General features: G+C 55.0%; 1 protein-coding gene across 1 annotated transcript; it reads right to left on the bottom strand.

Annotated features, from left to right (window-relative positions):
• Positions 1–14,937: 14,937 nt before the first annotated feature.
• Positions 14,938–16,818, bottom strand: LOC134475808 (uncharacterized). The gene is made up of 2 exons (XM_063247710.1): positions 16,685–16,818; positions 14,938–16,579 (listed from the first exon to the last, which is right to left on the bottom strand). Exon 2 carries the CDS (start codon positions 16,051–16,053, stop codon positions 15,034–15,036), a length of 1,020 nt encoding a protein of 339 aa, XP_063103780.1. The 5' UTR covers positions 16,054–16,579; positions 16,685–16,818; the 3' UTR covers positions 14,938–15,033.
• Positions 16,819–16,869: the final 51 nt, after the last annotated feature.

The following is a 16,869-nucleotide window of genomic DNA, read 5'->3' as shown; positions in this document are numbered from 1 at the left end:
CTATGCAGTTCAGGCTGGCTTTGAGTTCACTTTGTAGTCCAGGCTGGTCTGGAACTCACAATGATCTTCCTGCCTCAGCCTCTCGAGTGCTGGGATTACAGGCATGAGCCACCACGCCCGGCTAGAATAGCCCTGTATTTGTCCCTTTCCACTGATGAGGACATTGTGCTTAACCCAATTCAATTACCTGGTGCAGTCCGGGTGCATGTTCTGCCAACCTGGAGGGGAGGGGCCTGGGAGAGGGGTTGGCCCGGCCTCTGACTCCAGCACCTCCCAGGGGACGCGTCTGGCCAAACAGTGCAAACACAGCGGAGCTAAACCGGAGCCTGGCAGGATCTGTTGAACAGGGCTCTGGCCCGCCCTGCCGCTCGCTTGGCTCTTTACTCACGAAAGGCGCATGTGCATGTGCATGCTCTTGGGAGCCCTGAGAACTCCTGCTCGCAGGCGCCGCACCTAAGCCCTGGAAAGCCTGGCGCAGAGAAGCTGGTTAGCGGCCGGTCCTACAGCGGAATACTCTACAGCAATGAAAACAGCTACGTCTCAGCCACCCGTGGATCTGGACAAATGTCACAAACGCGTGGAAGGCAGACACAGAGGAGCGTACACTGAGTGATTCCCTTCGCAGGAAGGGCAGGGCAGTAGAATGGGACCTGCTGGGCTCTGCGACCAACCCGGGGCAGTTGTCCTGCCGGGTTACCGTGAGAACTCCCTGGGATTTGCGCTCTTTTCTCCCCTTATTTTGCCATCGCTTTTGGGACAGCTTTAGTGAGATGGAATTCACGTGCAGCGCCTTGTAAGGTGCACGGTTCCATGACTGGTTTTCAGCGTACTCAGAGTTGTGCAACCAACGCCGTAACTAATTTTGGAACATGTCTGCTATCTCAAGAAGAAAGCAGGTCACTCCCCTGTGATCTGAGTTCCCCCAGCAACCCCAGACCCACTTTCTGAATGACTTACAGATGCCTGATTTGCATATGAAGTTAACACTTTATTGGCGTAGCCTGTGTACCTAGTAGGTGTAACAGAGTCTGTTCTTGGGCTCGCTTGCTGGTGCACTTCTCTCGTACCTGGCCCCTGCAGGTGACTTCGAGACAGCTGGCCTGGAGAATGTCCTCCCGGATTCACCACAGCGCCCTGGGCCCTAGGGCTGCTGCTGTGGGTGAGTGGACGGCACCTGCCCCGTGGCCACCGTGTGCTTGGCCAGAGCCCGGAGCCTGGTCCTGGACGGTTCAGACACAGAAGGATGAGATGAGGAGTCTGTGGCCCGGACCTGGGGCACAGTGGGTGGAGAGGGGTCCACTGTCCTCCTGGCTGCACCCCAGTTAGACACTGACCACCTTCTTTTAGGAGAGCCTTCACCTAGTCCTGCAGTAAGCCGGGAAGGCAGGAGTCACTACTTCTGCCTTTCAGCTGGGCAAATTGAGGCTGGACGATGAACCAAGCCAGGGGGTTAAAATAACCATAGCTTCAATATGGCCTCAGATTTGTGGCTTGGCTAAGCTCCTGGAGGCCATCCCTCCTCGTGAGCCCTGTCCTGTATCTGGGGGTTGGGCAGTCACCTGGGGCCAGTCTGCAGTGGCTGAGGTGGCCTGGCCCTGGATGTATCTGTCCACAAAGCTGTTATTGCTCAGCAGTGCAGCCTGGACTTCCCCACCCGAAGGCAGCTGGGATCCAAGAGGAAATGAGATGCCAGTCTTCCAAGACCTGGGCTCCTGGTTTCTGTCCTCCAAACGAAGTCCCAAGGCCAAGCCGCAGAGAGAGGGAAAATCAATTTGCAGTGGTGGGATTGGCCTATGCACAAGGGCTGGGAGGTAGTTTTGCAGGCCAAATTTGGAAGTGACCCTCTACATCCAGGATAGAGCAGGCACAGTGGAGATGTCTGGGCTGAGTGCAGGCTGTGTGGGTGCCCAAAGGTGGGGGAAGCAGCAGACCTCGCCCTGGGGCGAAAGAGAAAGATTTTCCAGGGAACTCCAGAGTCAGGCTGCCCAGGGTCAGATTTCAGATTAGTTGCCAAGTGCTTAGCCAGTCCTTTGAGCTCTCAGCCTTGTTTTGCTCATCTGTAAAATGGGTTTAGAAATCCTTGGTTACGGGGATTGCCTGGGGTTTGTCTGTAACGAAGTGTTTCTAGCGTGGAGGGGGCTCTCAAGAGTTAGCTGCTGTTGCTGTAATTGTGGAACATGAGGAGGAGGAGGAGAAGGAGAAGATGGGGGATTACCCAGGCTAAGTGGTCCTAGCAGAGAGTGAGAGAACCTGCTACCCAGGGCTGCACAAGGCAGCACTGGGCGGTGACCCCGGGCTGCAGGGGAGGCAGAGCAGATGAGGCCCTGTGAGACGAGATGGGTTTACTCTGAGCCCAGGCAGATGTGTCCTGGATCAGGCTGGTGACCCCTGTGGGTTGCAGGAGGGGCAAAGAGGTATGGGGTTGGGGTCTCAGTGGAAGGGGCCAGGGCTCAGTAGTGGCAGAGGGAGCGCACTGACACCTGGTGCTGACGGTGGGAAGGACAAGGGAGGCAGCATTCCGGGCTCCTCCTGGGTGAAAGGCAGGCTCCCGCAGGATCACGGACGGTGCAGAAGGAGCAGCTTTGGGCAGCAGACTGTGATGACCCCGGCATGAGGGCGAGTTGGAGGAGCCGCCAAGCCAGGACAACAGGACCTTGAGAATGGAGTCCTCTTCCATAGACAGAGAGAAGGGCAAAGGTCCTTAGGGCACTCATAGCCTGGCACGGGCTTTAAAGACAGAAGAAGACAGGTAGAAAATGAAATTAGTGAGTTATGCAGGGGCTCAGTGTGAAGGCTTTGGGATCCCTGGAGTTTACACTGGATCTCTAGCCACAGATTTCTAAGAGTTCTAACCAGGGAAATGATTGGGAGCCAGTCTTTTTTGGGAGGGAAGCCGGAGCCCAGAGGGGCCCCTCGGTGGTGGGAGCAGCTAATGCTAAGCTTTGAACTGGGATTATCAAGCATCAAGCCTGGTGATAAAGCAGATAAGCCAACAGCTGTGGAGCAGAGCTGGCATCAGGTGGGGAGTTCATTAAATATAGATATTTGCTCAGGAGTTAAGGCGATTATCGTATCTGGTTCAGAGGACTGAAGGTGCAAACAGCCCGTTGACTTCCATCATTTGGCAGCAAGCGTCTTAGAGCAGCCCGACCCTGCTGAACACGGCTGCTTAGTACAGGCAGTGTCTCCCGTGCTCAGTTTGCTGGCTGCGTCCTGGGGGACCGCACATGCGTCCTTCCTGGTCCTTTCTTCCTGCCCTCTGTCCTCTTATCACATCCTTCCATCCTTCCATCCTTCCTTCTTTCCTCCCGACTTCTCCCCGACCCCTTGTTCTGTGTATTCCTCTTCTTTCCATTCCCCATGTCCCCGTCCTTCTATCCACTGTTCTGCTCACAGATCATACTGCGTCTACTCGTCTTCCACCCAAATACTTCTACGCACCCGTTATTGTATCTGTTCATCGTCTTTTCCCACCCATGCAATGTCCCATCAGTCCACGCCCTGATGCGTTCCTCTACCCACCCTCCCCTCTACCCATTCTCAGTCTCCCAACCTTCTATCCGCCCACCCAGCCTCCTCCGCCCGCCCTTCCATCCATGCACTGCATTCTATCTGTTTAATCTTCCATCCACTCAGAGGCTCAGACACTATCTTTTTATTCTCCCATCACTCTGTCCATCCTCTCATGGTAACAGCAAGCTATCTTTTTATCCTTCCGTCCACCTGTTCTTCAGTCCACTCGTCTCCTCGTTCGCTTGTCCTTCCAGCCCTCTGTCTTGCCATCCGTCCAGGTTTCCCAGTCACCCCGTCTCCCATCCACCCATAGTTCCGTCTTTCTCTATTTACGTCTTTCCACCCATCTCCGTCCAGCCAGCCTTTTATCCCTGCAGCCAGCAGCCACCCACCGCCCACCTGACACTCGAGCTCCTGCTGTGTTCTGCGTCCTGCCCTAGGCACCGGAGTCCCCAGAGAGCAGGTGGGCAAGGTCTCCACTCTTAGGCAGCTGACCTTGAGCACGAGACAGGGAATAAGCAAGCCAGACAGGAAAATGTGAGTCATACGTGCGGCAGAGAGAATCAAAACTGGGGAAAGAGAGTGGCTGGGTGGCCCAAGTCCCTCAGCCGGGGTAGTGTGAGGTCTCTCACCTTGAGGATGTGGCATTTGGGGTAAAATGCACATGGTGGAAAACAGATGAACATTGTGTTTGTTTTTTTTGTGTGTGTGTGTTTGGAGAGAGAGGGCGTTCTCGGCAGAGCACGTCCACTTACAGCACTTGGAAGCGTCTGGTCCAGGAATGAGGTTGGATGGAGCCCAGTGGGGCTGGGAGGGGTGCGGGGAGGAGGCTGGTGAGTAACGAGCTAAAGGAGGAGGGTGCCGGGTCTGGAGCTGTGTCAGTCAAGGCAACATGCAGAGTCAGCTTTGTACCAGTGTCCTACGCCCACCCGCTCCCCAACTTCGCCCTTCTCACCTGCATCATGCATTAGTTTCTTACATGCATTAATTGCTTTAATAAATTACCATAGTGGCTTAAGTGGCATGAAGTTATCCTTACAGCCCTGGAGGTCTTCCATCTAAAAGGAGCCTTCCATGCTATCATAAGTGTGGCAGGGCTGTTTCCTCTGAGGTATTAGGAGAGGATTGGCCCCCTCCTTTCTCCACTTCTGGAGGCCGCCTGCATGCCTGGGCTCGTGGTCCCTTCTCCCATTTTCAAAGCCAGCAGGGTTGCACCTCCAGTCTCTGTCTCTGTTTTGCACCCCTGATCTTGTTGTCATGTCTCATGCTGACCCTCCTGCCAGCCCCATAAGGACCCTGTGATCACATTGGGCTCACCTGAATCATGCAGCATAATCTGTCCACCTCAGCATCTCTGACTTAGCTAGACGTGGTGGCACAGGACTCTAATCCCAGCATTCTGGAAGATGACACAGCAGGCAGGACTGCGAGTTTGAGTCCAGGTTGGGAAACTTAGAACTGAGAGAGATCCTCTCTCAAAAGCAAACAACTTCGATTAAATTGTATTTGCAAAGATCCTTCTGCTGGGCAAGGTGATATAGTCACAGGTGCTTGGGTCTTAGAAATGGACGTCTTTGGGGGCCACTCTTCTGCCTGCCACAGGCTGGGCCCCATCCTGCCAGTGCAGATTGCTGTAGCCAGGTCTCCCTAGCTTCCATTCTTTTCAGGGTAGTCAGGACCACGTTTCTGTAAAGCAAGTGTAATCATTTCCATCCCGGGCTCCCCCTTGGCCAGGTAAGGGGCTAGCTCATAGCTCATGTCTGAGCTCACAGCTTCTACCCCTTCACTTTTTGTTGGCCCTGTGACCCTGGGGAGGGATTTATACTACCAGAACCTCATTTCTGTAGCAGATGCTGTGATACCCAGGTGTCCTGCAGGACTGAAGGACTCTGATCCCCAGCTGCCATGAGAGATGCTGGCTGTATACAGCACTCAGCTTCTGGCCACTTGGGAAAATTTCTTGGCTGGTGCTTTGAGTTGAACTGTGTCCCTTAGGAAAGATGCAGTGATATTCTGACCCCCAAGCAAATGTGAGTTTACCTGGAAGCAGGGCCATTGCAGACATGGCTGGCTAAGGTGAGGTCACGCTGAGTAGGATGGGCCCTACTCCAGTAGGAATGGGGAAGATGGCCATGTGCAGACATGGACACCAGGGACAGGCCGCATGATAAAGAGGCCAAGGTCTAAATGCTGAATCAACTGCTAGAATGATGGACACGTGACTGTCACCACAGCAGGGAGAGGGACCCGGACAGATCCTTCCTCAGAGCCTTCAGAAGCACCAACCCAGAAGGTCCCTGGGTTCCAGATTTCTGGTCCCCACAACTACAACAGTTTGTCTACCTGGCTTGTGGTACTGCAGTGGGGCAGTCCTAGGACGGGAATCAGTGAGGAGGTCACACAGTTCACAGTGCCCTCCCTGTGCCCCACAACTGGCTCTAGGGATGGAGGAGACAGGCTGGCTTTGGACCAGCCTGCAGGGCCACCCCAGCTCTTTCCGGGGCTTCCACACCTGGCAGCTCTGCCTTCCGCCCCTCCCTCCACAGGGGATGTCCCGAGACCCCACCCCACCCCACCGTGGGAGCTTGCTGCTTGCGCATCCCCATTGGACTCTGCTTCCAGGGCCCCAGCCTGGAACCAGGCTTCTAGCTGAGCAGCGCTTCCCCAGACTCAGTTTCCTCTAAGGCCAGACAGGCTTAGGAGAAGGGCTGCCAGGCAGAGCTGCTCGAGGGTGGTAAAGGAACCAAGCACAGATCAGATGCCTTGCTCCACGCAAGCCTCTGAGCCACCAAACGCTCCTGGGACACCTGCCCGGCAAGACTCCTTCCCCTCCACCATGGGCCTCCCCATGTCAGCACAGGTCTCCATTCATTCCCTCCCTCCGCCCCAGCTCCTCCCCTTCACTCCCCTCCTCCACTCAGCTTTTCTCCTTCCCTCACAGAACCCTGTGGGCCAGGAGGGCAACTTCATGATGTTACCCACTCATTCCGGCTCCTTTTGCTTCATCAAATGCATCCTTTTCTCCCTTTTCACTCCATTCATCCCCTGTATCCCATTTTTCAGGTATTTGTTTCATCTCGTCTTTTTACTGAAGGAAGCCTGCTTTCAGTTCTGTGCTCTGCCAGACCCCGGGGCTCAGCACTGGGTGACTTAGGGTGCAGTCACTGACCTTGAGCTCAGAGGCGGTACCTGGATTTACAGTCAAGTGTGTGTGTGTGTGTGTGTGCATGTGCATGCATGTGTGTGTGCGTGTCAATGCATGCATGCATGTATGCAGGTTCGTTCCTGTGTGTGCAGTGCAGTGTGTGCAATGCATGTGTGTGCTTGCGTGTGTGTATACGTGTTCATGCACATCTGTACGTGCATGTGTGCTGCTTTCCCAGGGTGGGGAGGTGCCACACCGTCCTGTCCTTGTTTCTCCTCAGTTCCTGCTGTGGCAGGGGCAGCTGTGTGTTTCTAGGCAGCATGTTGGATGTGGATCCAAATCGAGTCCTTGACCTCCCTAGAGAGGAGCAGCCATGGCTAATCAAGCTGCCCCCAAAGCAAAGAAAGACTTCTGCAGAGTCTTGGAAATCATTTTATTGTTTCTGATAAGCCCGATGCTTTTCCTAATCCCCTCTTAATATTACAGTTAATCACTTTACAGTTACAAATCATATCATTTGCAGGAAAATGGGAACCCACAGGAGAGGGAAAAAGGATTCAGTCCCAGAAATAGCCAGTGTTACTATCTTGGCGTGTGCTTTTCCACACCTTTCTATGTGCACAGACACGTAAAAATATAGGCACTTTTGCAAATGTCTGAATCTGCTACTCATTCGGTTTAATTCACTTTTTATAACTTAGGAATACATTATGAACATTTCCTCAAGTCTCTAAGTAGAATCAAGCTCCATTTTCACATGGGCACGGAATTCCAGTGTCTGCCAGCGTGTAACTTGGTGACCCGCTCCTCACCTTTGGGCTTGTGTCCCCTCCCATATTTTATGATTTTGGGACTAATGTTTACCCTTCCTCCAATCCATCTCTGCTCCTTCCCTTAGCAAATTAGGTGAAGGCAGTAGATAAAAAAAACTGGGCCACCATGACTTTCATTTTAATAAGATTTCATTTACTGGTGGTAAATTGGCAAGGCCATTTTTTATGTATTACTCCGTTTAATTTTCATGCCCATCTTTTTTCCTTGCAGTATCTGGCTGCTCCAGCAGGGGGTGTCTTGCACAGCCCCAAGTTGATGCTGCCAGTGCCTCATGATTTGGGGGGGGTCGGATTCAGTCCCCACTGGGTATCACTGATGCCCTGGCTTTCCCAGGACCGGTTGGCAGTTCCTCTTCCCAGCCACGCACTCTCTTTCTTCCCCTCCTGTTTTTCCATTAGTTTGGCTGGGCTCACGCACTCTCCCCCATCCCAGGCCGGTCTGCCAGACCTCAACCAGGACTCAGGGAGTTGCTGGTCAGAGCAGGAGGGTGACAGCAGGGAGAAGGGAGAAGCAGAGGCCCGCAGTCACCCCATGAGAAAGAGCGGGTTGGTTTGGTCCATGCGTGGTTTATTTCATTTATTTGTGTGTTTTCATTTGTTTCGTGCAGAGAAATCTTCGCTGTCAGGGTGATCTTCCTCATGACCCCACTGCTACGCCAGGGCAACAGACAGCATCGGGACGCTCAGCCAGGCAGGGGACACCAGGGCCCCGTGCTGAGCCCAACAGTGACCCCAAGATTGACCCCAACTGCAGCTGAACAAGGGAAGACTGCCCTAGAGAGGAGGCAGGGGCCCAGCCCCACTGTCCCCACCCAGACGGGAGCAGAGCCAGGGCGGAGAGGAGACAGCATTAAAATGCAGCCACATGAGCCTGTCTTCCCTTGGCAGGTCTGCAGATGATTGGAGGCTGTGTATTATTCTCATATGGCCTCAGAAAAGTATGAAAGTTTCCATTTGTGTCCAGAGGTCCTGACCCAGTGGCGAATGACAGCCCTGGGGACAGGAGTTCCTGGGCAGTGGGGGGCAGATTCTGGCCTTAGACCAGTTAGGCAATGTGTCCAGGCTTAGCCTGTCCATCTGAGAAAAGGGGACAGGAACGGTCCCTGAGAGTTCTCCTGAGCCTCGAGTAAGCGTGCCAGGTACTTGGCTGGCTTGGGCTAAGCATTACCACTGTCATTTATATATCTAAGATTCACTGATAATTATCATCATCGTGTGGCCGTTATCCTGTGCTCAATTTGCCCCCCATCCTAACAGAGGGTGAGTAGGTAAAGCCATCAGGATCATGGCTGGGGGCAGCAGGTGGGTATCCACAGGGCCACATCACTGTCATCCTTTCCTGTCTCTAGAAGCCCCTGGAGTCCTGGCTGCCGGCTGTCTTCAGGCTGATTGGCTGTGAGCTCATTCTCACCGCTTTATTTCTCCAGCGTCCTCTGGGACGACACAGATTATCTTTAACACAAGCCCTTCTTAGGCATCGTGTTCTGAGCCCACTATCGTTTGTGGATTTTACTTTTAATTTGCACAGCACCCGATGGGGCAGGGACCAAGGCTCTAAGAACTGCCCACTGCCCAGGGCAGTTCAGGGAGCAGCAGACCTGGATTTGAACACTGGCCCATGCTCTTAGCAATGCATGGCTCAGGACAAAGCAGAAACTGAGTTAGTGGAAAGGGAGTTCAAGTGGAATTTAACCAAATTCTACTCTCAGGAACATTTTCCATGTGTGAGACAAAGACGCACATGGTAGGAGCTGTGCACCCAGGGTGGCGTCTGCTCCCTACCCTCGCAGGGTGGCCCAGTGGTCGCCACGGGGATGGAGCAGGCTGTCCCCTTCCAGCCACTGGAGTTGGAGACCCTTCTCTGGCAGCCCAGCCTGTGTCTGTTTGTATTTGTTTCATTTTATTTTTTTGGGACTGAGCATCGATGCCAGGGCCTTTGTCCTGAGCTTTCCCCAGATCTTTATTTTTTATCTTTAGTCAGGATCTCGCTAAGTCCACTAAGCTGCCCAGGCTGGGCTTGAATCTGTGATCTTCTTGCCTCAGCCTCCCAGAGTGTTAACTGTGTTTCTGAATGAGTTGTGAGTGCTTTGCTATTTGGATTGAAAGTAGAGGGATAAGAATCTGAGGGAGAAAAAGCTGCCCTGAGAAGACAAACAGCCTGAGAATTCTGGCGTGGGTGAGGAGGACCTGGCCTCACCACATGGGTCAGGAGGTTGGCCTGACCGTGTGAGCCTGAGGAAGACATAGGTTGTCTCGGAACCACACACCAAGGAGGTATTTTCCTAAGTGCTCTGAAATTCCAAGCTCATGCTCTGCGACTCGGGTGACAAAACATGGCCCAAAGCCAGGAAGCCCAGAATCTGACAGCTGAAGAAGCCAAGTAGCCCAGGTGTTATGGTTTATGGCTGGATGCCCCCAAGAGCCTCATTCGGACACAGGCCTGGGGCTTTTGCAAGGTGACTACAGGGCTCGCAGCCGGTGCTCTTTGAGGACATGAGGTCAGGGCAGGACAGGCAAGTCACAGGAGGCATGGCCAAGATGGGTTTCTCTCCTACTCCAGCTCCTCCCTTCCCTCTCTGCTTCCTGTCAGTCAGGCTGGGCTGTCCTCCGCCAGGTGCCTGTCCTGCCATCCTGCCTTGGAGCCAACAGATTACAGACTGAGACGTGAGCCACAATAAAACTCTCCTCCCTTTAAGTTGGGGGATTAATGGGGGATTTTGTCCCAACAAGATGCTAGGTTTGTCACAACTGGAGGTGAACGGGGTGCTCTGGGCATCTAGGGGGCTGAGACTAGAGAAGCTGCTGTAGCTACAGCACACAGGACAGTCCCCCACCTCAGAGAAGGACCGGCCCCAAATGCCAGAGGTACAAAGAAGAGAAGCCTGCAGCGTGGCAGGCTGTGGAAAGGAGCCTGGGCTCCTTTGTCCTGTGTCCCCCGCTCATGGAACCTGCGCGGCATGAGGATGGCTGGGTGAGTGGTGTTCCAGGGGCAGGGCCCACCTTACTCCTTTGGGTCGGGGAAGTTTGATGCCCAGTGCTGGGCGACTCTAGGACTGCTGACTGTGAGCAAGGCCAGCATTGTCGTGGGGCAGAAGTAGGTGTGGAAGGGGACGTCACATGGCTGCAGATGCTGGGGGCTCCGGGGGCAGCTAGATCTAGGACAACTAACTCAGGTCCAGAACTACCTGAAGTCTTTTGAAAGACCTGCCCGCAAAGACCCAAAGACCTCTCACCAGACTCTGCCTCTTAAAGCCGCCCCTCCAAGCATGGCCACAGTAAGAGCCAAGTGTCCAACACTGGACCCTTAGGGGACAAAGCTCATGCAGGCCACAGCAGGGTGCACAGCGCATGTGTGCAGGAGGTTAGAGCGCTGGGGTGGGAGAGGCAGAGGGCAACATACCGAGACCCCTGGCCCCGAGGTCAGGCCAGGCTGGGGGCAAGAGAGGAGGAGACCGGATTTGTCAGGCTCCTGGTCCTGGCTGCTCCTTGGAACTGGGGGGACTCGTGAGTTCTGAGTTTGTGGAGCCAGGTTCTGCTCACTGGATGTAGGTGGGCCCTGTGACAGTCTGTATGCAGCTGAGGGGGACTTGGGCTCATCAGGCCTTTGGTGAGGCGCTGTGGTCTCATCCTAAGAGGCTGTACAAGGCATTTATCTTGGGCGGGGAAAAAAGAGGGGCAAGCATGCTTCATGGTCAGATTTGTTTTGGGGGTAAAACAAAAACAGATGACTGAGGAGCAAATCTGCCCTGGGGTGGGCCCGGGTGCTCACTTAAAGAGCACCCCGGGAAAGGCCACTGTGGCTGGGCCAGGCTCAGGCCAGGGCAGCTGGACTGCAGGACCAGAGCACGCCGGGCCTTGTGGCTTCTTTCTGCTTGGAAGGGCCCCCTCGTCCTGCAGCGGTCTGCCGCAGAGGCTCACTTTGGGGTGGGAGATGGGGTGGACACAGAGGCCGGTGACCTGCAGCCAGGGTCTGGCTCTTCAGCAGAGGGCAGCCCAGCGCGACATCTGTTTCCACTCTTGGCTGGCGCCCGACAGGGCTGGCCGCTCTCCTTGGCGGATTATGCAACCTCGGGGCTGTTTGCCTGTCCCCCTGCCCTGGGCTCCGCAGGAAGCCAGCGAGGACAGGAGGCACCACTGGTGACCCGGCTCCTCCTGATGGCCTTTTGCTACCTGTGTCATCAAATCGCCAGGACACCAGCCGCCAGCACAGTGGGTACAGCGCCCACGCCACACTGACGGGCCCAGGAAGGGGTTTGATTTTTTCCCAAAATTTGAAAGAAGAAAAGCAGTACAGTCCAGCTTGAGTTGTGCTTATTCTGATAAAAGATCTTTGTAAATGTATTTTTTTAATAGAGGAAAGGGCCTCCAAGGATGAGGACCATCAGGGCTCCCTGCTACCAGATCAGGAAAGGCCCAGCCTGTTTCCCGCTCTTGGCCCTACCCGAGCTGCCCCAGCCCTGGCTCCCAGCCCCCCCAAACCCCCGGAAACCACAGGTGGTCTCTGAATCCAGGAAAACACACTCTTGTCATGCTTTAGGCTCCTGTTCCTTTTTATTTTGAGACAGAATCTTGCTAAGTTTCCCAGGTTGGTCTTGAACTCAAGATCCTCCTGTCTCAGCCTCCAGAGTGCAGGGATAACAGGTATACACCATAGCACCCAGTTCCTTCACTGCCTTTGACCACGTGGAACACTGGCCTCCAGCACAGGGGCCATGTGGAGCCCAGTCCTAGGCCTGACACTTACCCACGGGGCACCCAAGGCAAGTTCTGTCCCTCTCTGGACCACTCTCCAGCCTCCCACAGCTCTGAGAGGTTTGATGAATGAATATTCCTAAACCATACAGATGTTAATGTTAAGACTCAGTTTCCTGACCTTCAAATGGAGGTGGTGCTAGTGCTTGCCAGGTACAGATGCGATAAGAGTGAGTGATTGTTTTCAGAGCCCCCGAGACTGAACATGCCACCTACGTGTTTCCTAGAAACACTGATTGATGACTGACTGCTTGCTCTGTTTGGGAGTCAGCCTTGGAGGGTAGGGGCAAGACTCAGTTTTACTCTCCTGGGTACCCCTAACCTTGGCCTATAACATATACGTGAATGTTTGATGAATGAATATTTGGTGACTCAATGGATATATTCTTTAAGCCAGTGGGTTTCTCTCTGCTGGGAGTCACTCATACTTCAGCAGGAAGTGTGAATTAACACCACCTCTGCTTGATCTGATTCCTACATGAGAAAACGTTCTGCCTCGCAGAGAAGTACAGTGAAGGCCCCTGCAGTGAGCCACCAGACGGGGGAGTCATTTTTGCAGGGCCAAGAGGGCAGGATTTCATCCTGGACCTTACAACTGAGAGCCATGTCCACTGCCTTTTTAGCGTGAGCTCCTAAGTATTCGAACTCCTTATGTTTTATGTATATACTTTCTTATCTTGGTTTTTTGAGACAGAGTCTTCTTACATTTTAGGCTGGCCTTGAACTCACTAAGTTGTCCAGGCTGGCCTGCAACTCTCTGAGGGCCTCCTGCCTCAGCCTCCTGAGTGCTGGGATTATAGACATGCAGCACCATGCCCAGTTTTGTCATATTTTTTAAGGCATATTTTTCCTCCTTTCCTTGAAGGAGAGGAACCCTTGGCAAGAAGCTCTGAGCAGCACAGTCCGACCCAGGAGGCCCTCAGAGCAGGGAAATAAAGGCCTGGCTGGATCCCGGGCTTGGGCGGGGGAGGACCCCGCCCATCCGTGGCTCCACAGGAATTTGCACTAACTGGGCTGGTGATACAGCCTGGGAGGACAGCCCGCGGAGACGGGGTCAGGTTCAGGCTGCCAGAGCTCACACAAATTGGAAGGGCTTCCCAGCTTGGAGCAGGAAGTCCTGGGGCTTGGCAGGAGAGCTTGGGATGGGCCCCAGGCCCGGCCCGGCTGTCTGTCGCTGTCTGGGAGGCTCCATGCTGTCCTTGATCAAAGGGGAGCCTGCTTCCCAGGGCGCAGGGGCAGCTCTGTGTTTATCTTTCCTCTCTGGACTTCTGCGTTCCCACAGGACCCACAGGCCTGGGGTTTCCTTGAGGGGTGACCTGTAGCGTCTTGGAGACTTTCCTTTCATAGGTTAATATTGCAAAGAATTAACCCACAAGTCAGAGCCCCAAGCAAGGGGTCTAGACCAGCCAGAGAGCACTTCCAGAGCCCGAGGGGTGCCTGGCCCCCGTGATGTGTAAGGAAGCTCAGACCTGCCAGACCACAGTGGCTCTTGGATTCTGGCCCTAGTCTTTGCACAGCACAGGTGGTTCCTTTCCGCCTAGGGTCACCACCAGCAAATGCACTGAGGCAGCAGGCCCAACACTGCTCAAGCCAGGCCCAAAGAGGGTGCTGGGGTGCAGCATAGCCTCACAGCCCAATGGCCCCAGCATGGGGAGGGTGCTTCCTCTTGCTGCTGCAACAAAGACCATGCATTTTGCCTTCACATCAAGCAGCAGCACTGCCCTGTCCTCTTTCAGTTCTGCAGCTTTAAATCGGGTCAGCCTGCCTAGGCTGAGCTCAGTGTGGATGCCCGCAGAGGCTCTCAGGGATGCTGCGTCCCTGTCCTTCCCAGCTCACAGAGGGAACTTCCTCATCCCTGGATTCGAGACCCCAATGTCTGTCTTTGGAGCCACAGGAGAGGATCTTCAAGCTGACCCTCGTGACCCCCGCTAGAGCAGAGCACGTGCGAGGAAGAGGGACCAGGGCTGCTGGAGCCCAGCTCGGTGCCTGGCACAGAGCGTGCTCCAGGAGCGAGGTTTCTGCGCCCCTTCCCTGTGACAGACTCAGGGGTGGGCTTGGCAAGTTCACAGTTGATGAGGCCAGAGGCGCTCACACAGCTGCCCTGTACATGCTGCTCACTCGACCCTCATGCCAGCCCCGGAGACAGTGCCCGTGACCCTCAGCCTTGCCCTGGCCCTCCCCTGTGTCTGATAGAAATTGATATTGGAGACAGGATTTGAAAGACTGTCATTCTTTACTTTGCCAGATTGCAGAAGATGTGAATCAGAAAAGGCTTTATCAGAAAAACTACACAATTCGTTCATTGTTTTTCTTTGTCTTTTTGAGACAGAGTCTCGCTATAAGCTCAGGCTGGCCTGGGGCTCACTTTGTAGCCCAGGCTGGTCTCGAACTCACAGCGATCCTCCTGCCTCAGCTTCCCAAGCGCTGGGATTACAGGAGTGCGCCACTACCCCCAGCTTGATTTGCTATTTTTTTAAAGGCTGTAAATTGAAGCCTAGATGTGGTGGTGGGAATAAGGCAGCAGTGACCTTGGGTGAGGCTGGGTAGCAGCCCTGACACTCAGGGCTGAGTGCTGGCGAGGAGAGCCGGAAAATCTCAGACCAGCGCTGCTCTGGAGCAAAGCACGCATGCCGCAGGGGCAGGTCATCCCTTTTCAGGGAGCCGTATCAGACAGGAAGAGGAAGCAGGAGCAAGTCATGTAATGATATGTTTTATTGAGCTCAACAGAGTCAAAAACTAGCAGTGTGGAGCATAATTCCATAAAAATTCCCGGAATGCAGTCGCCTGTTCTCAGGAGCCTTTAAAAGTACAGGGCAAATCTTTCTGCCTAGGGCAGATCTGAGTTCCGACCCGTCGTGTCTCATGTGTCACTGCTCCCAGGGGCAAGGGACTACTGAGGCAGTGGACAGTGTCTGTGCAGAGGGGCCCACCGCCGGTCTCCAGTGACAGATGCCTCATGGCTGTGTGTAAAGACTGGTGACACCGAGGGGACAGCGGGGTTGACAGAGAGCAGTGTGGAGCCAGCCTCCTACAGCAACAGGCAGATAGATGAGTGGGGAGTGCCCTGTGGATCTTATGGCGACTCAGCTGCAGAGACTGGAAGCCAGCAGGACCCTGCAGACTGCAATCTAGTCCTAGTGTCAGTCTATCAGACACAGGGGAGGCCAAGGCCAGGGCAAGGCTGAGGGTCACGGGCACTGTCTCCGGGGCTGGCATGAGGGTCGAGTGAGCAGCATGTACAGGGCAGCTGTGTGAGTGTCTCACAGACCTAGTCAGGAAACGGGATGAGGTGAGGTGGGCGGGGACAGCCAGGACAAAGGCCAGGCGTCTGGATGGACAGAGACGCTCAGGCTGGAGTGTCCTCTTTGGGGGTGGGATCAGCTCTCCCACGGAAATGGGGCCACCCACAGACAGAGGCAGGAAGTGGGCCAGGAGCAGAGGGCAACGACGGGAAGCCTGTGGGAGGTGTGGCTGTCCCTGGAAAGCTGGGCAGGAGGTTTCCCCAGGGTTCCTGAGGGATGAAAGGGGGGGGGGGGGCAAGGGGGCGTGACTCAGGGAGAGAGAGTGACAAAGCCCGGATCTCAGCCCTAATCCTCTCCTGGAGGGGGCAGCTTCTGCCCTATAGGTGGGAAACTGAGGCACAGTGGGGTCCTCATCAGTGGGTGGGCTCCCCTCTCCCCTCCCCAGCCTCCCGAGATCTTCTGACTTCTGAGTTGCAGCCTTGGCCGGAAGGAAGTGGGGAGGGTGGTGGCCGGAGCACGGCCCACAGGGCTTGGTACACAGTTTCAGGACAAAGAAATGGAGGAGCATTCAAGACTCCAGGATCAGGGGAGGCAGGGAGGCGTCTCTGGAACACAGCGTTGACCACACTCCTCCCTGCTCCTGGGAGCCCTTCTCAGTCCTACAGAGAAGCCTCCCCAAGTTCGGGATACCCCAGTGCCAGCTCTCACCGCTGAGTGCCCTGGCCGTGCTCTGCGAGGACTTCAGAGACCGAGCCTGTCTCCACGCTGGTGTGAGACCACTGTGCATTAAAACAGGCCACCTCTCAGGCTACACGTTTGCTGCTGTCGCTATTCAGGAAGACCAGGAAGCGTGGACAGTCCCAGCGGGGCTCTGAGGTGGGCTGGCAGGAGAGGGAGTCCCTTTGGAAGGCGCTGGCTCTGTGTAGGCACCCACCCAGCCGGGGCAGCTCCTGGAAGCCACCTAAGATCTGATGAGATCACAGGCGCTGCCACCTTTCCTCCCTTTCGCCTCGGTGACAACACAAGCCGGGGTTCCAGCCTCCGCTCTGCACTGTGGCAGAACATCAGGTGGCATTGTGCCTCTGTTTCCACATCTGTAAGATGGGTGTCACATCAGCCCTGCTCAGCTGGGCATGAGAACAGTCCACAGAGCATGCTTATGAGGCTAAGCGTGGACTGTCACCCCCGCACACACTGACCTGCACGGCAGGACAGACGTGACCAGCTGTGCTTTGCAGGTCTGGTGTCACCGGAACTGCATGGAAGCTCACTACATGTGGAGCTGCCCCAAAGCCCACATCAGGAAGCAGGAGCCCGGGGTCTTCCCATGGCCACCCACCCGGCAGCTGGTCTCCGGGCAGCTGTTCTGGGCGGACAGTTTGGG

This window comes from Cavia porcellus, unplaced genomic scaffold (genome assembly GCF_034190915.1).
Source record: "Cavia porcellus strain 051 isolate PalLab524CR breed Dunkin Hartley unplaced genomic scaffold, mCavPor4.1 scaffold_4, whole genome shotgun sequence".
NCBI lineage: Eukaryota > Metazoa > Chordata > Mammalia > Rodentia > Caviidae > Cavia > Cavia porcellus.
This window is presented reverse-complemented; position numbering and strand designations above follow the sequence as displayed.